The 25,181-nt window shown below is 43.4% G+C and overlaps 1 protein-coding gene across 3 annotated transcripts in view; it reads left to right on the top strand.

The window, feature by feature from the left end:
- The first annotated feature begins 3,610 nt into the window (after window positions 1-3,610).
- Window positions 3,611-25,181, top strand: part of LOC147107658 (protein maelstrom homolog) — a 43,797-nt gene continuing 22,226 nt past the window's right edge. Inside the window, exons 1-5 of one of the 3 annotated variants that reach the window (XM_086006880.1) lie at window positions 3,611-4,022; window positions 6,883-6,978; window positions 8,939-9,011; window positions 16,083-16,238; window positions 18,148-18,189. In XM_086006880.1, coding sequence (XP_085863006.1) covers window positions 3,891-4,022; window positions 6,883-6,978; window positions 8,939-9,011; window positions 16,083-16,238; window positions 18,148-18,189 — 499 coding nt within the window. In that variant the 5' untranslated portion in view covers window positions 3,611-3,890. Of the gene's footprint in view, window positions 4,023-6,882; window positions 6,979-8,031; window positions 8,049-8,938; window positions 9,012-16,082; window positions 16,239-18,147; window positions 18,190-25,181 lie in introns of those variants that run through there. The other 2 variants (XM_086006878.1, XM_086006879.1) reach the window with 2 other exon arrangements.

Below are 25,181 nucleotides of genomic sequence, written 5' to 3'. Positions count from 1 at the left end.
GTGCCCCTAGGAAAAGGGACCATCTCTGCAGCCGTTGTGCTGTCATTATCGGTACGCCCTTCTGAGGGTTGAAAATGGAGACAAGAGGTTGATGATCGGTTAGTAGAGTAAATTTTTGACCGTGCAGATAGTGATTGAACTTCTTCACCCCCCACACTAGGCTGAGGGCCTCTCTGTCAATCTGGGCATAGTTACGCTCGGCAGAAGTTAACGAGTGTGACGCAAAAGCTATCGGCCTCTCCAAACCATCAAGAAATTTATATGACAGTACCGCCCCAATGCCGTAGGGAGACGCATCACACGCCAGCCTGATTGGCAGTGCTGGGTTGTAGTGAGCCAATACTTCCTTTGAAGTGATTAAGTCCTTACTCTTCCGAAAAGCACGCTTACAATCATCGCTCCATTTCCATGCTACCCCCGTTCGTAACAGGGCGTTCAGTGGGTGCAGAATTGTTGACAAATTCGGCAAAAACTTATGATAGTAATTCACCAACCCGAGGAATGACCTCAGTTGTGACACATTTTCAGGCGTTGGGGCCTTAACAACCGCTTCAATTTTGTCAGGGGACTTATGTAACCCCTCTTCATCAATCACGTGGCCACAATACGATATCTGTTTCTTAAAAAATTCGCACTTGGGGCGGTTGGCTCGCAGCCCATGTTCCCGTAGTCTAGTGAGCACCTGTTCTAGGTTGTTAAGGTGTTCACTGTCATCTTCACCTGTTACAAGGATGTCGTCCAAGTAACACTGAGTCCCCGGAATCCCTTGCAGGACTTGTTCCATCGCTCTTTGCCATATCGCCGGAGCCGATGCTACTCCGAATACCAATCGATGATACTGGTAAAGACCTTTGTGAGTGTTTATCGTGAGATACTTCCTAGAGGACTCTTCAACCTCCATCTGCAAATATGCTTGTGCCAGGTCAATTTTTGTAAAACGCTTTCCTCCAGACAGCGAGGCGAAGATGTCTTCTATCCTTGGAAGAGGATATTGTACTGTGCGAAGGACAGGGTTCACCGTCACCTTGAAATCCCCACAGATGCGAATCTTCCTTGGCTCTCCGGACTTATTGCTTAACGTTTTCTTCATGACAGGAACGATGGGTGTCGCCCACTCGCTCCAGTCGACCTTAGACAACACGCTCGCCTTCTCCAGATTCTCCAGCTCTGCCTCGACAGCTGGGCGAATTGCATATGGTACCGGTCTCGCTTTGAAAAACTTGGGAACTGCATTCTCTTCTATTTTTATCGAGGTGGTTACGCCTTTAAGCGTGCCCAGTTCTTGTTGAAATACCTCTTTGGCGTTAGCTAAGATTGTTGACAATCGTCCAGGAGTGACGTCTTCATCTTTTTTACCGTCCACCGTCATTGCATGAATGGAATGCCAATCTAAGTTTATCTTCCTGATCCATTCCCGTCCCAATAACGGTGGTCCACCATTTGGCAGTATGTAGAGATACAATTTCCGTATTTTCTTGCCATTGTATTCGACAGGCACCCTTATTTTTCCTCTGGGGTATACTTTTTGCCCTGTATACGTCGTCAAGACGATGGATGTCTCTCTCAAGGGTATGTGTGAAAATAGCCGCTCGTAGTCTCGTCGATTCATGACGGTTAGCGCTGATCCTGTATCCAATTCCATTTTAACTTGGGACCCTGCTATCGTGAGGGTGACCCAAATGGTTCGGTGATCCTCTTTTGCGATTACATTGTGAAGTTTGAGACAGCTTAATCTCCTGTTCTCGGATTCACTATCGCTCATCTGGTCTTCGGAACTACTGTCCGTCATCTTTTATACTTTCTTGTACGGTTCCTTAGTAGCCTTTTTGTTGTCGCTGGTCTTCTTCCCAGACCTACAAACTCATGCAATGTGTCCAATCTTCCCGCATTGTCTGCATATTTTGTCTTTGGACCAGCAGTCCTTCTGGTCATGGTTAGTTCTGCCGCAGCGATAACATTTTGCAAATCCCCGTGTCATTTCGTGGGTGCCGTATTCCTGTGGTTTTTGTTGAATTTCTGCAGCTCCCCTGGCTGCTGCTTCATACGATACTGCCACGCTGAAAGCCTTATCTAGCGTCAGCTCTTTTTCTGCGAGTAACTTCTTCTGTGTTCCTTCACTCAGGAGTCCACAGACAAATTTGTCCCGTAGGGTATCTGCCAGTCCTGCTCCGAACTGGCAGTGCTTTGATAGCTTGCGTAGTTCCGTAAAATACTCAGCATTGCTCTCATCTTTGTGCCGAGTTCTCCTGTGGAATTTAAATCTTTCTGCTATCAACAGCGGTGCAGGGTTTAAGTGTTCCTGTAGGACAGCAACAATTTCGTTAAAACTCTTCGCCTTCGGTTTGGCTGGAGTAATCAGGTCCCGCAATAGGCCGTACGTTCTAGCGCCCACTAAGTTTAACAATATCGATGCCTTTTTCCCCTCCGCTATATCGTTAGCCTTGAAATATACCTCGACTCTTTCCACATACGTGGTCCAGTCCTCTAATGTATTATCAAAAGCAGTGATACAGCCAGTCTTCGGCATCTTGCAAATCTAAAATGGCGCCTCCCGCGCTTTGCCTTCTTCCCCGATTTAACAAAATGGCACCTCCCACGCTTTGCCTTCTTCCCCGCTGTTGTTAGCGCTGCTTTCCACGGTTTCTTGCGCGTATTCTTTTTCTTTTATTATTTTCCCGTCGTGGAGCGGACCCTCTGGGACACTTCCCTCCCTCTTCTGAGGTCCGAACGCTGCCCAGCTTCGAAGCACCGGCTCCACCCTCTCTCTCTCTCTTTGCTTCCCGACTCGCTGCCCGGCCCCGTTGAAAAGCCACCCGATCGAGCTTCAGCCCGCCGCAGCCCAGGAAGGATCAGAGCACTACCTGCCACCAGCCCGATTAGCTGGGAAACCACGGACCGAGGAACCCAGCCTGGCTCTGGACAGTCTCTCCTGCAAGTTTTTAAATCGATGATTGACGGTCGACGCCCGTTTCTCGAGTTTCAATGGCCTCTTTTTTTTTCTGGCTCCGACCTTCAACAACGTCATCGGAGCTGCTGCTGAGTTGCAGGTAAGTTCGTTTCTTACTCGTCGCCAGTGTTAAGTCCGTGAATGATTGAGACACGGACTAGCAGGAGAGAAAACAAACACATCTTTACTGGTGAAAGGCATAAACGAAACTAAACAACAGAGGCTCTCTAGCGCCTTTTATACAGGGGTGGTCACTGCCAGTACTGCAGTCTGAGACCAGTTATTCTCTTAAAGGTACATACACAACAGCTGTGACCTGTTAGTGATTAAATAATGCCACTAATGAGGTTTATAAACCAAAAAATACCAACTCATGATTTCTTACCAAAACTCCTGATTTTTAAGCGTTTGTCTCCTGATTTATGAGAAGGTGGGCTTGGCATTATTGCAATTGTCAGCAACGAGTTAACAAGTGCCCCCTTTTTAAAGGGCCACCAAAAAATCAACTGTGCATTATAATTAAATTAAACATATTAAATTTAAAGTAAAATATTGTTCTTGGCGAGAACGATGCACTCCAGCCCTCCGGTCGTGGAACAGGATACACCTTTAACTGCAATCAATACAACTGAGCAAGTTATAAAAAGAAGCACATTGCTTGGGTGTGGCAAACTTTGCATTATAAAGATTGTCTTCGAAAACAGCCAGCTCCACAATGTAGCAGGAATTATTTCTCAGTTTGAAATGCAATGATTGCACCCTGCAAGCAATTGCCCCGCCCTGAAAGCTGCTGGGATTGCCGCCGTTTTGCTCCTCGTGATCTGAGTGCGGCTCTGACGGGCCGGGCTGGGCTCGGTTCGGCGAGTGCGTGGGTCTCTCAGGCCCACTGGTTCGGTTCGGCGAGTGCGTGGGTCTCTCAGGCCCACTCTTGGCCCTGGTTACGATGGCGCATAAAAAGCCGCTGAGGAACCCCTATTATTTCTTCATGATGGAGAAGATCCCGGAGCTGAGGCAGAAGGGAATCGAGGTGAAGGGGCTGAAGGACGCGGTCCCGCTCTGCAGCTCGGCCTGGATGGTAAGGATGCCGGCCTGGCCTGGGCGCCCCTACACTGCAGGGACTGGCCCTTCAGAGTGAGGAGGAGGAGGGAGGGAATTATCCCTGCCCCCATTTTTCATGCTGTATGATTTTGCCATTCCCATTTGCAACATTTTATTTTTCCTGCCTCTTACAAAAGTACAGGATGTTCTTTCAATTCCTTCCTCCCCTCCTAAACACCCCCCCCCCCCCTGTCTCTGCACCTGCTTAATATCTGTTACATCTCCAGCTTTTTCCAGTTCTGATGAAGGGTCCCAGACCTGAAACGTTAACTGTTTGTTTCTCTCTCCATGATGTTGCCTGGCCTGCTGAGTATTTCCAGCATTTTCTGTTGTTATTTCTGAGTTACAACAAAACTGGTTGAAAGCTGAGCACCAGCTTCAAGAAAAGCTGACCACTCCACTCCAAAAAAAAAAAATACTGAATCAAGACCAGTGACCCTGCTTCAAAATGATTGAATGTTAAATTATTTTTTATTTCATTGGATTTCAGGCTTTTTATTGCTGTTTTGGGATTACATTCAGGTTTGTTTTCCTGTGAAAACTGAATCCCAGTGTTATGATGTGTGATAGGAAACGTGGTTGCAATGGGAGTGCTTTGGGACATGGACTTAACATGACTTCGGCTGCACTATACCTAATGTTCCATCATGGCGGGGAGAGGATATCTAAAGACCACAAGTGCAATTTTGGCGGTGGGAATTTAGGATTTTTTAAAATGAAGTCTAGTGGTGTAAAGTCTATTTTCTAGGTGCATCTGAGGTGTATAAATATTTATATGTTGGTGAATTTTCCAGCATTTTGAGTGTACTCCGATTCTGCCATTGGGTTTTCAGAGTTAACAAAAGTGGCAGCAACACTATCTGCTGGACACTTCCCTTTGCTCTGCTCCTCATCAAAAACTTGACGTTTAAAATTAATTTAAAGGTGGATTTCATTTGAATTAGTTTGCCTCCTTTTGTGCTTGTACCTAGTATCTGTTATTTCCCGCTCACCCAGTAGGCTCCTGTCTTCGTGTGACGTACTAAGCAGTTGGAGACCATTTATTACTACAGGTAGACTATCCTTTATCCGAAAACCTCGGGACCAGCCGTGTTTCGGTTTTCGGAAAATTTCGGATTTCGGAAGGTATTTTATAAGACTGGGAAATTTGTCGGCGGGGGTCGGTCCGCGGGGGGGGTAGTCGGGGTCGGCGGGGGGGGGGGGGAGTCGGGGTCGGCGGGGGGTCATCAGCGGGGGTCGGGGTCGTGCGCCACTCTGGTCATGTCGTGCGCACGATTTACGCTGAACGAAAAAACCTTCGGTTTTTAGAGGGTTTCGGTTTTCGGAAGTTCGGACAAAGGGTAGTCTACCTGTATTTGTTGTTGTGGTTGTCTGATGTTGCAGAGGAGCCACTTCCAGTTATTTGGTGCCCTGGAAACTCATTACAGTAAATTCATTTTAGTAACATAATTTGTTGATGACAGCACAAAGCCATCCCCAAGTGATAATTGGTAATAAACAGTTTACAGGATTGGTTGGGCACACCTAATTTTGTTGAAGCAAAATCATGACACTGGAGAAAAAATTACATTATACCTTTGTGTGTTTGTAGTTCTCTTTCTTGCTAATCCTACATGTGTGTTTTTCTGTCTCCATGTGCATCTTTTGGTTCTGTGTCTGGAAGTCCCTCTATATATCTCTGCCACATTCTCTCCCTCCCCTTGTGTTTCTGCCCTCTTGCTCCCCCGCTCTCTTTTGTCTGAACTTGTTCTATCTCTCTTTCCTATCTTGACATAGCCTTTATTGAGAAGGTATGTTATAAGTGCCTTGAGCATTTTAGAAAGCTACCAGCAGAGCTAGAAACCTTGTTCGAGGAGCCACTATGACAACCAAGCAGATGGGTCCAAAATAGTGAATTGGCCGTTCTGAAGGCAGAGGGTTGGCATCTGTTACATTTTGCTGGCATTGCCAAGCACTGAGCTTCTCAACAAATACTGAGCTCTCTGACTAGTTATAGTTTAATGTCAGAAGGTGAGGATGCCATTGTCGCTTCTGACCTGCCATTAAAGTAACCAAACGTAAGTTTTTAAATGTGTATAATTTGCAGATGATATGAAACTTGGAGGACCAGTGGAATGAACCATACAAGTTTAGGCCCTTGTGTCTGTGATGGCTCTATGCTAGAGATATCCAGAACTAATCCCACTGCCTTGCTCTCTTCCCCAGCTTTTCTACTTCAAATATGTATCCAATTTTCCACAAAAAAGATTCGGTAGTCTTTGTCTCAACCATCTCCCTGTGACAAAGTGTTCCATACTCCAACAATTGTGGGGCAATGCTTCTTCCCTCCCCTGCTTCCCTCTACTCCCGCACATTGGTTCCATTATCCCCCACCCTTTATTCCTGCCTTAAATGAAAAATTCAAATTGGTCTCGACCAGCTATTTGCAACACCAAAGGAGATCGACTCGTTATAAAATAAAATACAACAGTAATTTCTGTTTCTAACTGTACCTCACACACACTAATGGTAACATTTTAGGCTCCTGCAGTCCAACTTTTGCTCAACCCTCACGACTTTGAAATAGATTTTGTTTTCCATTTATTGGTCACATGACTCAAGTTTGAGATGACAATCTTTTGGTCATAAAGGGTCAATTGGGACTTTGCTTTTAATCTAGTAATATAAAATCTCGGGCGGGGGGTGGAAGGGGTGGGAGGAATCCAGTGCTCCCACATGACAGCTGTCAAATGGATAAATTCCCAACTTTTTTTACATCAGTGTTTTTAAAAACTAAGAGAAGAACATGGATATTGCAATCTCTATACAGTGCTAATTGTATTTACTCTTTATTGAAGTCACTGACTGCACTGGAAAAAGAGAAGTTTGCACAGATGGCCCATCAATGGAAAGACAAAAGCAACAAGGCATTGAGCAAACCTACAAGAAAACAGGTCAGCGTGTTTTTATTGTTACCTTTGGAGGGCCGTTATAATAAACTACATTTTACAGGATGAGATTTACATTCCCTTTTTCCTGCCTCCACACCAGTTTTTTTTCTCCTGATTTTTAGCCATAAATTTGGGTAAATTCTAATTGGAGAGTTACAAAAGGTAATTCATTCATGGAGGATAAAGGAGATGTTTTTTAAAGTGTGCTTTTCCCCTCGCTCTCCTCCAAGCTTGCCCAATGTCTTGAGGAGTAACGGCACTGACTAGTGTAGTACGGAACCAAACACAACAGAAGGTTCCAGGTTCAGTTTCTGGTGTATGCTGACTGAGCTGGTCTAGTGTGGCTAGTAATTGTGACACTGCAGTTAACTCAGCGGTCACCGGCTAGGGAGGGGGAAGTTAGCTCGGCTTTCCTGTTCATCATCACTCTTCAGTGACTCCTGCTGAAATGTATGCTTGTCTGGACATTGAGTGGGGACAGAATTAAGGTTTGTTTGTGACACCTTCCACAGCTGAATATCCTGCAGACACACTATGCTCACGCATGAAGAATGGTCACTTGGGCAAAGTATCCACAATCCCCCTACCACTGCTAATCTGAATTCCCCTTCCTCAGCACTCCCTCCCTCTCCCCTCTTCCTCTCCCCTCTCTCTTTCCACCCGGCCCCTCCCCTTTCCTCTCCCTACGCCACAGATTAGTTCCATTATCTCCTACCCATTATCCTTGCTTGACCTGAAAAATTGAAATGGGCCTTGACTACCTGTTTGCACCCAAACAGGAGCTCGATTTAAAATAAATAAATAAATAAATAAAATCCAACACTACTTTCTATTTCTAACTGAAGGCAGCCTGTACCTCACACACACTAATTGTAAAATGTCAGGTCAGACTTTTTCACTCAACTCTCATGACATTAAAGTAGATGTTGTTTATATTTTTTTTCATTTATTGGTCAAATGTATCCTTGCAGAAGTCAGTGCCTTGGGATTAATTTTTTTTTTTTTTAAATCTTTCCTTTCTCCTCTTCTGATACCATTTGAATGCGACGTTGGAAGTGAGACCACCGCAAGAGGTGGGTTTTCACCCCATATGCTATATTTTGACTGTAGTATAACTGCAGCTCATAGAAAATGACTTTTAAAGTTCAGACATGAAGTTTAATGTCTGCACAAGTGACCTACTTTACTGTGTATGAATTTCTAATGTTAGAAAAAGAGATGATTATTCTGTCAACTCTCTCCAATATGAAAAAATGTAAAATCAGTTGAAGGCCGGTGAGCGCAGCTATGTACCTTCATTGAAGTATACAAGTACAGGGCTCCACTTTCTCTGAATTGAGTGGGATGAGTGCCATTTGCCCCATTTCCAGAAATGCTACAGATAATTGCAATGCCTGGTATAACTAGCCATTTGTCTTGACTGACATTCGTACCTCCCTGGAATAGAAATGTACAATGTGAACCCTGCAGACTGAGTGTAGCTTGCCACCTGTGTTTTCACATGGGGATGGTACACAGACCAGCAGGTTTTCCAGTTAGAATGAAAGTGATCAAAAAGGAGTTTTGGGGGGTGCGGGGTGGGGGGAGAGGAAAGTCAAAATGTAGTGTTAGTGGTGAAAACCCACCTCTTGCGGTGGACTCGATTCCAATGTCACATTCAATTGTATTAGAAGAGAAAAGTAGAAAAGGAAAGGGAATCCTAACTTTGAAAAGCTTCCTTAAAACCTAGCTCTTTGACCAAACCTTTGGTCACTTCCACTAATTTTTCTCCTAATGCTTTCAGCATCTATTTTTGCCTATGAATAGAACCCTGGGATGCTTTGTTAGGCTAAGAGAGCTCTAAGTGCATTTTGTTATGTATTACTGCACCTAATTAACATCATGAATGGGTACCATGGTGTCTGAGCAGACGATGGTTTTTGTGCCAACTCTCACCATAATTTGTTATTAATTTCTCTTACAGTTACAGAACCCCACATTCCCTGTAACAGCAAGGGGAATGTGCAATCCACCTACGTCCTGGTCTAGTGATGAAGGTATGCCACTTCATTAAATATAAGAGTTGCGCAATCTGATTTTTACGTTTAAAAATAAAAGCTGTGTTTAGTTTTGCTATTATAGTGCTCAATAAGCATATCTCCTTTTGTGATTATAATGCTGGGTTTTGACCCTGTAATAGAAATTACAGTGTAACATCACAATTTTATCCAGTGCTAATCATGCTTGGTCCCTGATGAATAGTTGAAGGCATTGCTTGATGTTACACAAAGCTCGGGTTCAATTTCCAATATGTCCCGAGTTAGCTGAGCTCAACAGGAGCAGGGGTACTGCAAATGTTCTCGGAGAGACCAGGGAAAGGATTTGTGAAGTATTAGTGATTTTGAAAAGTGCTTTCCACAGACTGTAAATAGGCAAATGCAGTTCCATTATTCAAGAAGGGCAACTGAGCCATACCTGACAACTACAGAGACCGTGGCCCTGATTTAGTGGTCAGCGGCGAAGAAACGACGCTCGTTGCTGGTGGGGGGTGGGGGCCAAAAAATCAGTCCACAAAGTTTTATAGGGCTCTAGAGTGCAGACTTTCCCTATTCTGACTTCACTTTGAATTTAGCGCCTTTTACAGGGGATCTGTGGTGTCCAGCAAAAGGGCAGGCAGCAGGTTGCCTAATTAGCCAATCAAATTGAAGAATTCTCAGACGCCAAAGTAGGAAGTAAAAAGCAGGGAATATAAATCACATTTCAATCATTGCACGGAAAGCGAAATAAAGATTGAGATATGCACATGGGGTTAAGGGAGAAATGTAAATATCAGAACACAAACTTTAAAAACATTTTTTTTTTTTTTTTTTAGTTAAATCTGCAATTTTTAAATCTTCTGAGGGAATGAGACTCCACACTTGTAAAATTAGATTTCAGGGCCAGTGAGGTTGTTCAGCAGTAATTATGACTTAGTATATCGTTAAAAACTCAGTTACTCTTGATTGAACAAGGCTTAGCTTTATCATTGCTCCTTACAGCGAGAATAGTGTGTAAGTAGTTAAAGTTCACAACAAATCAGTGATTTCTAGTTGATTCCATCTGCGAAGACGGCAGCAGCGTACCCTGTGGAGGGTTTCACTGACAGCAACTTCTGGATTTCTGCGTTAAACTGCGCATGTACAGATGCCAGAAGTTGCTGTCAGTTTTACACAGTAATGACGGAAAGCGCTGACAGCCTTGTCGTTATTACTACCACAAATTCTGGGTGACTTCAATAATTGGAAAACTAATGTAATCAATAATTGGAAATAAAATGGTTATCAAAATAACCTAACAAATAACAGCCAACGTGGCTTTGGAAGAGGTAGATCTTGCCTGAACAACCGCCTAGATATATATTTTTTGATGAGGTGACATCCAAAATTGATTGTGGTTGTGGGGGGTGGGGTGGGGTTGGGGGTGGGGAGGAAAGAACCAACTAAATAATCTCCAAAGAACATTTGATTAAAGTGTTGGCTGAGAAACCCCTCTGTTATGAACTCTGTCAATGGATATTAAAGTTAACAGCTGGATCTGGGTTAGTACTGGCTAAAGGGAAAAAATAGACTAATTGTAAGGGGAAGGGTATGTAGAAGATGCTGAATGAGGAGCTAGAATATGCTGAGGGGGAAGTTGAGAGAAAACTTGGATTTGGCTGATGCATCGTTTACTGTGACCAAACAATATGAGGCAGCAATAAAAAAGTGACTAGGATGCTAATTTATACTGCCAAATCAGTTGAGTTTAATTACCTAAACGTCATACTAAAGCTGCAGAATGCCCTCATAAGGTTGTATCTGGAGTACTGCGTCTGGTTGCTGCAACATAGAGGGCCCTCCAGGCCGTGGGTGGAGTACGGGGGAGAGGAAAGAGTCTGATTCATAATGTAAGAGGGAAGAGCTGCGAAGAATGGCTTATGAGCATGAGCTCTGAATCTAATGACGATAGGGTTGGTGTAGAGGAATGGTGCCGGGGGAGGGATTCAAGTTCCTGGGACATTGGAACCGGTTCTGGGGGAGGTGGGACCAGTTCAAACCGGACAGTTTGCACCTGGGCAGGGCTGGAACTGATGTCCTAGGGGGAGTGTTTGCTAGTGCTGTGGGGGAGGGTTTAAACTAAAATGGCAGGGGGTTGGGAACCTGAGCAGGGAGACAGAGGGAAGGGAAACGAGGATAAAAGCAAAAGATAGGAAGGAGAAAAACAAAAGTGGCAGTCAGAGAAATCAACGGTTTCAATCAAATGTGGCCACAGTAAATAATAATTCAAATAGGTCCAAGAGTGTTAAAAAAACAAGCCTGAAGGCTTTGTGTCTTAATGCGAGGAGCATTTGTAATAAGGTGGATGAATTGGCTGTGCAAATAGAAGTAAACGAATATGATTTGGTTGGGATTACCGAAACGTGGCTCTAGGATGGCCAAGACTGGGAACTCAACATCCAGGGGTATTCGATATTCAGGAAAGATAGGCAAAAAGGAAAGGGAGGTGGGGTAGCATTACTGGTTAAAGAAGGGATTAACACAATTGGAATGAAGGATGTTAGCTCTGATGATGTGGAATCTGTATGGGTAGAATTGAGAAATACTAAGGGGAAAAAAACGTTGGGAGTGGTATATAGACCTCCAAACAGTAAGGCGGAGGTTGGGGATGGCATTAAAAGGGAAATTAAAGAAGCGTGCAATAAGGGCACGGCAGTCATCATGGGTGACTTTAATTTACATATAGATTGGGCCAACCAAATTAGTTACAATACTGTGGAGGAGGAATTCCTGGAGTGTATACGGGATGGTTTCCTGGACCAATATGTCGAGAACCAACCAGAGATCAGGCCATCTTAGACTGGGTATTATGTAACAAGAAAGGATTAATTAGCAATCTTGTCGTACGAGGCCCCTTGGGTCGGAGCGATCATAATATGATCGAATTCTTCATTAAGATGGAGAATGAAGTAGTTGACTCAGAGACTAGGGTCCTCATTTAAATAAAGGAAACTACGATGGTCTGAGGAGCGAGTTGGGTAGGGTTGATTGGGGAATAGCACTCAAAGGGTTGACGGTGGATAGGCAATGGCAAACATTCAAAGACCGAATGGATGAGCTACAGAATTTGTCATTCCCAGTTTGGCATAAAAATAAAACAAAAACGGTGACTCAACCGTGGCTAACAAGGGAAATTAGGGATAGCATAAGATCCAAGGAGAGGACATATAAATTGGCCAGAAAAAGCAATAATCCTGAGGATTGGGAGCAGTTTAGGATTCAACAAAGGCGGACAAAGGGATTAATTAAGAAAGGGAAAATAGAATATGAGAGTAAGCTTGCAGGGAACATAAAAACTGACTGTAAAAGCTTTTATAGATATGTGAAGAGAAAAAGATTGGTGAAGTCAAGCGTAGGTCCCTTGCAGTCAGAATCGGGGGAATTTATAATGGGGAACAAAGAAATGGCAGACCAACTAAATACATATTTTGGTTCTGTCTTCACAAAGGAGGACACAAATAACCTCCCAGAGATGCTGGGGAACATGGGGTCTGATGAAAGGGTGGAACTGAAAGAAATCAGTATTTGTAGGGAAATGGTGTTAGGAAAATTAATGGGACTGAAGGCCGATTAAATCCCCAGGGCCTGATAATCTACATCCCAGGATACTTAAGGAAGTGGCCCTAGAAATAGTAGATGCATTGCTGGTCATCTTCCAGAACTCGATAGACTCTGGAACAGTACCCATGGATTGGAGGGTAGCTAATGTTACCCCACTATTCAAAAAAGGTGGTAGAGAAAAAGCGGGGAATTATAGACTGGTAAGCCTGACATCGGTAGTGGGGAAAATGCTAGAGTCCATTATAAAAGATGTAATAGCAGAGCACTTGGAAAGCAGTGACAGGATCGGACAAAGTCAACATGAATTTACAAAAGGTAAATCATGCTTGACTACTGGAATTTTTTGAGGATGTAACTGGTAAAATAGATAAGGGCGAACCAGTAGATGTTGTGTATTTGGACTTTCAGAAGGCTTTTGATAAGGTCCCGCATAAGAGATTAGCGTGCAAAATTAAGGCACATGGGATTGGGGGCAAGGTATTGAATTGGATAGAGAACTAGTTGGCGGACAGAAAGCAAAGAGTTGGAATAAACGGGTCGTTTTCAGAGTGGCAGGCAGTGACTAGTGGGGTACTGCAAGGATCGGTCCTAGGACCCCAGCTGTTCACAATATATAATGATCTGGACGAGGGAATTGGATGTAATATCTCCAAATTTGCAGACGAGCCAAAGCTGGGTGGGAGGGTATGCTGTGAGGAGGATGTCATGAAACTCCAGTACGATTTGGACAGGTTGGGTGATTGGGCAGAAACATGGCAAATGCACTATAATGTGGATAAATGTGAGGTTATCCACTTTGGTGGCAAAAACAGGAAGGCAGATTATTATTTGAATGGCAATAGATTGGGAGAAGGGGAAGTGCAAAGAGACCTGGGTGTTCTTGTGCACCAGTCGCTGAAGGTAAGCATGCAGGTGCAGCAGGCGGTTAAGAAGGCAAATGGTATGTTGGCCTTCGTAGCAAGAGGGTTCGAGTACAGGAACAAGGATGTCTTGCTACAGTTGTACAGGGCCTTGGTGAGACCACACCTTGAGTATTGTGTGCAGTTTTGGTCGCCTTACCTGAGGAAGGACGTTCTTGCCATGGAAGGAGTGCAGCGAAGATTCACCAGGCTGATACCTGGGATGGCAGGAATGACTTATGAGGAGAGATTGTGTCGATTGGGCTTATACTCACTGGAGTTTAGAAGATTGAGAGGGGATCTCGTCGAAACCTATAAAATTCTGTCAGGCCTGGACAGACTAGATGCAGGAAGGATGTTTCTGATGGCTGGAGAGTCCAGAACCAGGGGTCATAGTCTAAGGATAAGGGGTAAGCCATTTAGGACTGAAATGAGGAGGAATTTCTTCACCCAGAGAGTGGTGAACCTGTGGAATTCTCTGTCACAGAGGGCGGTGGAGGCCAGTTCATTAAATATATTCAAGAAAGAGTTGGATATATTTCTTAAGGCTAAAGGGATCAAGGGATATGGGGAGAAGGCAGGGACAGGGTACTGAGTTTGGATGATCAGCCATGATCTCATTGAATGGCAGAGCAGGCTCGAAGGGCCGAATGGCCTACTCCTGCTCCTATCTTCTGTGTTTCTATGTTCTTGTGAGGATGAAATAAAATGGGTTGTTTCAAATATGATTTTGATAAAGTTAACACATTTAACCAAAAACCATGTATCGATGGGCTTTAAAGACTTTTTCAAAATGATCAAACTTGTTACAATTTACATTACAGGCACCACTTGCCGTAAGTAGAAAGTACTGAACAATAATTGTAACATGAGAAAAATGGTATTGGGATTACTTTACTCTTTGGTGATCATCATAAGGATGATCCTAGGGAGATGAGCTGTTTTCATGATGGTTCAGTGGCAGTTGTAACTTGAATATAACATTCCTCAGGTAACTTTTGTGAGATTTTAAACTTGATTGCCTTAATTATAATTCTCAATTTTACATCGGATATACGGCACAGAAACCGGCCATTTGGCCCAACCAGTCCATGCTGGCGTTTATGTTCCGCTCGAGCCTTCTCCGGTCTTTCCTCATCTAAAGCTATCACCATAACCCTCTATTTCCTTCTCCCTCATATGTTTGTCCAGCCTCCCCTTAAATGCATCAAAATATTTGCTTCAACTGCTCCCTGTGGTAGCGAGTTCCACATTCTCGCCATTCTTTGGGTAAAGAAGATTCTTCTGAATTCCCCATTGGATTTCTTGGTGACTATCTTATATTGATGGTCTCTAGTTATGCTCTTCCCCACAAGTGGAAACATTCTCTCGGTATCCACTCTTATCACAACCTTTCATAATTTTAAAGACCTTTTATTGGGTCACCCCTCAGCCTTTTTTCAAGAGAAGAGAGACCCAGCCTGTTCATCCTTTCCTGATATGTATACCCTTGCATTTCTGGTATCATCCTTGTAAATCTTCTCTGCACCCTCTCCAGTGCCTAGCATAACTTCCCTACTTTTCAGTTCTATCTCTCTAGAAATAAACCCTAGTGCTTGGTTTGTGCTTTTTATGGCCTTGCTGACCTGTGTCACAACTTTTAGTGATTTGTGTATTTGTACTCCTAGATCCCTTTGTTCCTCTACCCCACCTAGACTCGCACCCTCCAAGTGATAAGTGACCTCCCTATTCTTCCGACCAAAATGTAATACCTCACATTTATCTGTGTTGAGTTTCATTTGCCCATTCTGCAAGTTTATTAATATCCTCCTGTAACTTGTTGAAGTCCTCCTCAGTACAGGAAACTTTGATATCCGGCACTGACGGGACCGAGCTGTTGCCGTCCCATCAAAACTGCCGGACAAACCAGCGCAAATGTTGAAACATACGGAGCTCCGTATCTGGCAACAAACCCAGCTTCTAAACAGTCGGCCGTACCTTGCAAGCGTCTCTGTAGCTTAGCAACAGCTTCAGCGAGACCTTGCAGAGCCTGACTGGTGGGGAAAAAAAAGCAACGAAAAGAAAAAAAAACTAACGAAACGGCTCCTGATTTTTGCCGGTGGCTCGAGCATTCCGGACAGTTAACCTCTGGATAAACCAAATTTTCCTGTATTGCCTCCCCCCCCCCCCCCAAATTTGATGTCATCTGCAAATTTATAAATTGTGTTTTTCATTCCTAAGTCTAAATTGTTAATGTAAATTGTGAGCAGCAGTTCATATTCACAAAAATACATGGCTATAACCTCTTCACCAAAGTGAACAATAATTCAGATACTGGATGTCATCTTTTCGTGTTACCTGGACCTCCTGACACATTGGTATTGAACTAGCCTTGTTCATCTGCGTATTTAAATCAGTTACTGTTGAAATGTGTTTTGTAATTGTGACTGGTTATTGAAACAGTCTTTATATATTTTTTATTATCTTGATGCAACATTCCTATAAATGGTGTGTCATTGTAAAATAATTCAATTTAGCTTAAAAATAGCTACCTTGCGTAACATTTCTATACAGATAATGATGAAAATCACAACTGTTTTTCCCTCTCCCAAAGGGGTTTGTGATGAGACTTTCCATTTTGTCAGTTTTCTGAGCCTGGCAGATCTTCCCCCAAGCTGTGAACAACGCTTTCTGCCTTGTGAGATGGCTTGTGTTAAATATTCAATGAAGAATGGCATTATCAGTGAGTTTCATTGCTTCATTGATCCAGGTGAGTAACAATGCACTTTGTTCCGTACTTATGGAATAAGGGAAATGTAGTCTTGTTCTTTGCCATAGTTTGGGATGAGAAAAGTTTGCTTATAATAGATTTCTCACTAACAGGGATGGTTATACCATTATTGGATAATGAAACAAATTGGGGCTCGGGAACTAAAACCGGTCATTTTATACATTTATATCCAAACCCACTCCTCTGCCAAGTACTGTTGTACATTAGTCTCGTGGTGGAAGGGGGGAAGTAAACATTGCTCGCATTCTGCTGTGCAGTACAACATTCCATAAGGTTTTGCTTTATAAATCAGAAGTAACTTGTGCATCTCCTGCAGTATTGCTTATGAAACTATGAGGGTATATTAGTTCTAAGCAACTCCGCCTTGGTGAATGGCGTCACCGTAAGTAGATTTATATATATTTTGCGGTATTCTGTAACCACAACTATTAAACCTGTTTAATTAGGCCTTGGAGGGAATGGCTGGGCCTCGACCTGGGCACAGCATTTTGGTGGGACTGGACTTGGGCAGGGATCAGAGCACTTGGGTGGGTCTCTGCCAGCAATTGTTCCACGTCTCCGAACGCATGGGGTGGGATCCTGCTCTCTCCAGGAGAGACGGAGTAGGAAGAGCAAGTGGCCTAATGAATGAGTCTTGTGGGGTTGGGATCAGATAATGGGGAGATGGCTGTGGGTGGAGACTGTAGATGGATGCTATCTAGGGAGGCTGAGGAGTAGGGGCTGGGAGAGAAATTAGGAATTGGTCTGTGGCAAGTCTAACCAATAATACTAATGTTTGTGCTTTTTGCGCACACCTGTTGGATCACTAGAAAGTGACGTACTGAATGTGGCCATTAAGTGGCTAGAAGAGTGCCCAAAATATACTTTATAATAACTCTCATGGACTTTAAAAAAAAAAAAAAAAAAAAAAAACCTCTTGTGGAAATTGTATTGCATAGTTACCAAGCTCAATTTGAACATAGTAATGCTGTACTTCTTGGAGTGAAGTGCAGAATGGAAAATGCATTAGACAACTTCAAGCTATGATCTTTACACTGGTGGGCAATTGACAGAAGATATTTTTTCCTAACTCAGCTCTTGGTAAAATTGCTGATATGTGGGGAAGCTTTTCTCTGTACAGTTCAAGAAATATGTTTTATTTTATTATACATGGTGCATGAAGTACATCTTCCCTGATAGTGATTTGAAAAAAAATCTCACTTTAATTTATTGCTCAACCATGGCAACTAGTGAACATGCATTTAAAACTAAATCATGTGGCTGCTTGCCATTCTTCAGCAGATTGCTCTTCATTTGAGCATAAGAGTGGTGAAGAGGGTTATTCTTGGCAGTCATCATGTGATGTGTTGCTGCTGCAATTGATTTACTGCCACATTACTTTTTTTTGCTGGGGTAACAGGCCTTTCAGGATAGTGGATTTACATATGCGTTAATTAAACATGGGTAATTTTATAGATTTAAAATTTATTTTGAAATATAGTGGTTTGTTTGTGGTCAATGAATTAGGCAATTGTAAGAATGTTGTTTCTTGCACATTTAGCTTTTGTATATTATTAGTGCTTCAAGGAAGAACTGATCCTTTTATGTAGTATTTATTTATTTTTAAATGGGATTTGGAAATGAGAATTGAAGCCAGTAATCTGTGTGTGTTTTTATATGGACTGTAGAACTATGTAAAATTGATTTTCTTACCAGGCATGTAGAAGTCTTCTATCCTTGTTGAAATCGAAGGAGAATTTTGGCTTTAAACCACCATGATGTCCCAATTCCTAACATTTTCCTGAAATTGTTTTGCAAAAATAAAAGTGCAAATGTGTACTGTCTACTACACAAACTCTTAAAGTTACTTATTGTTCTTTTGTTTCCTCCTCTCCCTCCCCCGTCCCAGGCATGATCCCGTGTGGTTTTCGGTACCATTGCCAGGTATCAAGTAAGTAATTGAAAATTCCTGTGTATGAAATAATTGCTATTTAGGTAAACATCTATAGAAATTGCTACAAGATAGAGATTTCCAGGTTTACAGTTAAGACAAGAAACCAGGATGACTAAATAATTAATTGCACCGATTGACTCGGAATCTGTGCATACTGATTAAATAGATGAAACCCGAGTTGCTTAAGTGTTTCTATGTAAGTATGAAATACAGCCACCAGAATTCACTTTAGCTCTATTCCTATTATAGTAGAACCTGTCAAGTTCATCATTGTGGAAAGAGTGTATTTATTTGCTTTGATCCTAGTATAGTGTCCAGAGGTTTGTATTTTTACTCTAGATTTAAAAATTATTTACATAAAGGCTCTTTTTGCAGACTGGTAGAACAGCACTGGGAGTGAGGAGTTGAAGCACATTAGTGGAGGAACATGGTAATTTTATATGGCATGGTGTATAAATTTGGTCAGGCTGGAGGAATGTTGGTGTACTTTCTAACAACGGTAGTCCAAAATCTATTGGGGATGAAATTCATCTTAGCTTTTGCCCATTTTGCTTTACTGCCAAATTGGCAGCCCGTTTTACACCCTGCTGGATTTTCATCAATTTGACTACATGAATAATGGTTGAGTAACATTGTATTCTTAAATCCCATTTCCATTGCCTGGATAGGTTGTGGAAGCCCTTCAGCAGAGTCCAGCAAGGGTTCTGAGAATTTTAGTGGCTTGCTGCATCATCTGTAATTTGGCCTCTACAAGGGGATTGGGTCTGCCATCTGCAAAAACGGAAAGAGAAAGAACATCCCTGATCATGATGAGAATGACCAGGAGAGAGGGGAGCATGCCAGCAGCACGGGCCATTAGGCAGGAAATCATCAACTTTTTCCACTAGAAAGAGTGCATTGCACGTTCAAAACACAAAAAAGCCTTGATTATCCCTTGGTCTCATAACCGTTACCCAACTCCGATACCTCTTGATCTCCTTTCTGAGACAGTACTTGCAAATATGAATTGCCATATAATAAAGATAACAGGAAGCCTCCATTGAAGTAATACATAGACACACTGAATTGCCAAGTATTTAAATTGTTCCATCTAATTTGTCCATTCATTATGCTTTACATGATTATTTCTCATCATCATGACTACCAGTTTTGCCTAAAAATCTTTTCATGTGTGACCCTAACCTCTTAATCCTATGCAATACATCCTTAGTGTTAGGAGATTGATGTTTGTGGCTTAGATTGTATCAATGGACTGTATCAACTCGAGGAATGAGGTGACAGCGATGCTGCTGTTCTTGCCGAACCTGCTTCTGGTGTCATGTTGCTTGTGCATCCAGTGTCTGCTGGGCTCAGGCCAGAAATGCCTTCCTGTGCTGGCATTTTAGGAAGCTCTATTGATCCGGTTGCATTGTTGCTATCATGAGCTATTGCAACTTTGACCACTCCTTGTGGCCCATGGGCTCAGTTGGGCTGCATGAGACCAGGCTGAATAGTCCCAATTAAGTTCTGAAAGCCCTGAGCTAGGGTGCTCTTCAGGTCATCTATGGAAACAGTTGTCGCTGGCTCTCTGAAAGCATCAGTTGCCCTCTACCACCTCACATCTGGATCCAGCAGAAATCTGTTGGATTGCTACAGTTTCAGGGTGTTCTTCATCTCATGGAATGTCTGTCATGATGCTTCAGATGCAGTTCATGGACTCCTTCAACTTATCCACTATCTGCAACACATGAGAGGAGACTGCATGCCTGAACCTCACCGCATCCTCTGACTTCTCCATCGGCCTCTATGTCTGCCTCCTTGGTTTGTCTGCAGAGGAGTTATTGAGCTTCTTGCAGTTCTCTGGTCTGATGGCTGCCGTTTTTCTATCTATTGTACTCCTTTGCCTATAATTATACACATTCTTCTTTGCAAAGCAAACAAAAATTTAAACAGGCTACTGCCTAATTTACAATTTTATTTCATCCAGATGTCTGCAGACATTCTGTTCTAATTATTTTGGATGCAGGCAATGCAGCAAATTTAATTCTTTCACTCAACAACGGCAGGAAATGTGATATGATCTAGTGGAATGGTAGGGGTGGCTGAGATGGCACTGACTGCCTGAGTCACCTCTTCCAAATTGCATATATCTCCTTTTTTAAGAACGTAATAATTAGGAGCAGGAGTAGGCCATATGGCCCCTCGATCCTGCTCCGCCATTCAAAAGATCATGGCTGATCTTTGACCTCAACTCCACTTTCCTGCCCTATCCTCACATCCTTTAATTCCTCGAGTCCAAAAATCTATCTATTTCAGCCTTGAATATACTCGACGACTGAGCATCCGCAGCACTTTGGGGCAGAGAATTCCAAAGATTCACAACCCTGAGTGAGTGAAGAAATTCCTCCTCATCTCCGTCTTTAAAAGGCCAGCCCCTATCCTGAGACTATGCCCCCTAGTTCTAGATTCTCCAGCTAGGGGAAACAACCTCTCAGCATCTACCCTGTCAATCCCCCTCAGAATCTTATATGTTTCAATGAGATCACCTCTCATTCTTCTAAACTCCAGAGTATAGGCCCAATCTACTCGATCTCTCCTCATAGGACAACCCTCTCATCCCAGGGATCAATTTAGTGAACCTTCGTTGCACTGCCTCCAAGGCAAGTATATCCTTCCTTAAATAAGGAGAGCAAAACCGTGCACAGTACTCCAGGTGTGGTCTCACCAGAGCCCTGTACAATTGTAGCAAGACTTCCTTACTCTTGTACTCCAACCCTCTAGCAATAAAGGCCAACATGTCATTTGCCTTCCTAATTGCTTGCTGTACCTGCAGGCTAACTCTGTTTCTTGTACTAGGTCACCCAAATCTCTCTGAACACCAACATTTAATAGTTTCCCACCATTTTAAAAAGATTCTGTTTTTCTATTTTTCCTACCAAAGTGAATAACCTCACATTTCCCCACATTATACTCTATCTGCCACCTTATTGCCCACTCACCTGTCTATATCTCTGCAGGCTCTTTGTGTCTTCCTCACATCTTACTTTTCCACCTAGCTTTGTATCATCAGCAAACTTGGATACATTCACTCGGTCCCTTCATCTAAGTCATTAATATAGATTGTGAATAGCTGAGGCCCAATCACTGATCCTTGCGACACCCCACTAGTTACAGCCTGCCAATCTAAAAATGACCTGTTTATCCCTACTCTCTGTTTTCTGTCTGTTAACCAACCCTCTATCCATGCTAATACCTTACCCCAACCCCATGTGCCCATATCTTGCTTAACAACCTTTTATGTGGCACCTTATCGAATGGCTTTTGGAAATCCAAATATACTACATCCACTGGTTCCCCTTTATCTACCCTGTTAGTTACATCCTCAAACAACTCTAATAAATTTGTTAAACACGATTTACCTTTCATAAAACCATGTTGACTCTGCCTAATCATATTATGATTTTCTAAGTACAGGAAACTTTGTGCTATCCGGCACCGACGGGACCGAGCTGTTGCCGTTCCCTCAAAACTGCCGGACACTCCAGCTCTAATGTTGAAGCATACGGAGGTTTTCATCTCCGTATCTGACAACAAACACTGTTGCTTAGCAACAGCTTCTAAACAATCAGCTGCAGCTGCAAGCGTCTCTAGCTGAAGCTGTTGCTATAGCTACAGACCTTGCAGTGCCTGACTTTGGTGGTGGGGGGGGAAAGCAACGAGAAGAAACGAAAAGAAAAAAACGGCTCCTGATTTTTGCTGGTGGCTCGAGCTTGCCAGACATTTAGCCTCCGGATAACACACAGTTTCCTGTACCCTGTTACCACTTTCTTAATAATGGATTCCAGCATTTTCCCGACGACTGAAGTCAGGCTAACTGGCCTGTAGTTCCCTGTTTTCTCTCTTCCCTCCTTTCTTGAATAGTGGAGTTACATTTGCTACCTTCCAATCTGCTGGGACCTTTCTTGAATCTGGGGAATTTTGGAAGATCACAACCAATACATCCACTCTCTCTGCAACCACCTCTTTTAGAACCCTAGGATGTAGGCCATCAGGTCCAGGGGATTTGTCGGCTTTTAGTCCCATTAGTTTCTCAAGTACTTTTTCTCTACTGATATTAATTACTTTAAGTTCCTTTCTCTCATTAACCCCTTGATTTCCCACTATTTTTGGTATGCTTTTTATGTCTTCTACTGTGAAGACAGATACAAATTATTTGTTTAAAACCTCAACCATTTCTTTGTTCCCCAATATAATTTCTCCTGTGTCAGCCTCTAAGGGACCAACACTTTTGCTACTCTTCCTTTTTACATATTTTTCTGGGATTTCCTTTTCCTAGCCTTTCACTTCTTGCCCATGTCTCCACAATATCCATCATTGCTTCAGAAAACCTTGGTGCTTTGGCCAGTGCAGACTCTCCCAATGTTGCTTCTCATTCTGCCATTGCAATTCTTACTTGAATGCTCTCTTTTCTCCCTCTTCCTCATTTGAGAGTACAGGCTCTATCTTGCGCTCTCTCCTAATTGAAATGCTGTAGTTAGAGGCGTGTGAGCTGCTGCAGTGAGTCTGGATTCTCCCCCCACCCAGCAGCTGAGGACCAGTCAGGAGCAGGATTCCCATTTTCCACACAATTATTTCCCCCCCCCCCCCCCCCCCCCGGCCCGGAGAAAAATGCAGTCAGATGCTGGTAGGATCCCATGGACAGGCAGAAGGCCTGGCACCTTGGCACCTCTCCAAGTACAGGAAACTCCAGGAAATATGGCAGCATGGATAGGAAGTTACTTAAAAAAAAAAAAAAAAAAATAGTAAAGTGAGAGTGACCGAGTTAACATTTCAGGTCGACGACCTTTCGTCAGAACTGGAAAAAAGCAGGAAATGGAACAGATGTTTAAGCAAGTGTAGGGGCTGGGAAAAGGGGGAGGGGATATGTGGAACACTCTTATGTTCCAGTCCTACTCGTGTCCCCTCCATCACTTTTTTCCGGTACATTGATGACTGTATTGGGCCCGTTTCCTGCTCTCGCCCTGAACTAGATAATTTCCTTCACTTTGCTTCCAATTTCCGCCCTTCCCTCATCTTCACATGGTCCATCGCCGACCCTTCCCTTCCCTTCCTCGACTTCTCTGTCTCCATCTCTGGGGATAGGTTATTGACAAACATTCACTACTAGCCCACTGACTCCCACAGCCACCTGGACTACACTTCCTCCCACCCCGCTTCCTGTAAGGACTCTATTCCATTCTCCCAGTTTCTCTGTCTCTGCTGCATCTACTCTGACGATGCCACCTTCCATACCAGTGCTTCTGACATGTCTTCCTTTTTCCTCAACCGAGGATTCCCCTCTACTGTGGTTGACACGGCCCTTGACCGTGTCCGTTCTATCTCCCGCGCTTCTGCCCTCGCCCCTGCCCCTCCCTCCCGGAACCACAGTAGAGTTCCCTTTGTCCTTACCTTTCACCCCACCAGCCTCCATATTCAATGGATCATCCTCCGCCATTTCCGCCACCTCCAGCGTGATCCCACCACCAAACACATCTTCCCGTCACCTCCCCTTTCAGCATTCCGAAGGGACCGCTCCCTCCGCGACACCCCTTCCCCTTCACCCAGCGCCTTCCCGTGCAAGCGCAGGGGATGCAACACATGCCCTTATACCTCCCCCCTTCCCGCTGTCTAGGGCCCCAAACACCCCTTCCAGGTGAAACAGTGATTTACTTGTACTTCTTGCAATTTAGTATACTGTATTCGTTGCTCACGATGCGGTCTCCTCTACACTGGGGAGACCAAACGCAGATTGGGTGACCGTTTTGCAGAACACCTCCGTTCGGTCCGTAAGGGGGGCCCCGAGCTTCCGGTTGCCTGTCACTTTAATTCTCCACTCCACTCCCACTCAGACCTCGCCGTCCTCGGCCTCTTGCATTGTTCCACGGAAATTCAGTGTAAGCTCGAGGAACAGCACCTCATCTTTCGATTAGGCACTTTACAGCTTTCTGGACGCAACAGAGTTCAACAATTTCAGATCATAACCTTGGCCCCTATCATATATATATATATATATATATATATATATAATTTTTATTCACACTTTTTGTCTGTGTCTTTTTTACTTCTCTCCCACATGGCAGCTGTCTTTCATTCTGCCAGCGCAATTTACACTTCATCTAGAGCCATCCTTTTGTTTCTTAACCGGTCCCATTACCACCTCCTTTTTGCCTTGAATATTTCTTAATGTCTCTTAAGCTCTCCTGCCTTCTATCCTATCACAGACCTTCCCTTTTGTTCTTTCATCCCCTCCCCCCTTTCCCAGCCCCTAAACTTGCTTTAAAAACCTGTTCCATTTCCTGCTTTTTTCCAGTTCTGACGAAAGGTCATCGACCTGAAACGTTAACTCTGTTTCTCGCTTCACAGATGCTGCCCGACCTGCTGAGTATCTCCAGCATTTTCTGTTTTTATATCAGATTTCCAGCATCTGCAGTATTTTCTTTTTGTAGTAAAGTGAGAGTAGTGAGAATTTAAATATCAAATGGAATTTAAGACATAAGTGCATTGATACATTTCAAGATGGAAGAATAATAAGATGGATTTTGCATTCGTTAAGGAACGGCACTTGCTGTTCACCCTGCTGATAGCTGCCCACAATGAGGTCACCGGCAGAGCAGAGACTTCCTGCCATTGGGTGTCTGATCCAGCGTGGCACCTTCTACAGGGATCTGTGGTGTCTGTGAGCAGGACAAGGAACAGTGAGGCTCTTCAACCAATCAGATTGAAGAACCCTCACTGAGCCATGCAGAGTCCAAACCAGGAAGTATAATGCAAAAAATATAAATTAGGTTTAAATTATGTACAGAAAGTAAAATAAAGGTTGGGAAATACAGATGGGATTAAGGGAGAGAGATAAAAGAGCCAGGCAGACTTTATATTTAAAAAAAAAAAAAAAAAATCTCCAACACTAATTTTCTTCCGAGGGAATGAGACTCAACACTTGTAAAATGAATTTTTCAGGGCCAGAGAGGTCA

The sequence above is a fragment of the Somniosus microcephalus genome, chromosome 14 (genome assembly GCF_052327205.1).
Source record: "Somniosus microcephalus isolate GS21.2 chromosome 14, FLI_Smic_1.0, whole genome shotgun sequence".
Lineage (NCBI taxonomy): Eukaryota > Metazoa > Chordata > Chondrichthyes > Squaliformes > Somniosidae > Somniosus > Somniosus microcephalus.
The sequence above is the reverse complement of the archived record's forward strand: the minus strand, read 5'-3'. Positions and strand labels throughout refer to the sequence as shown.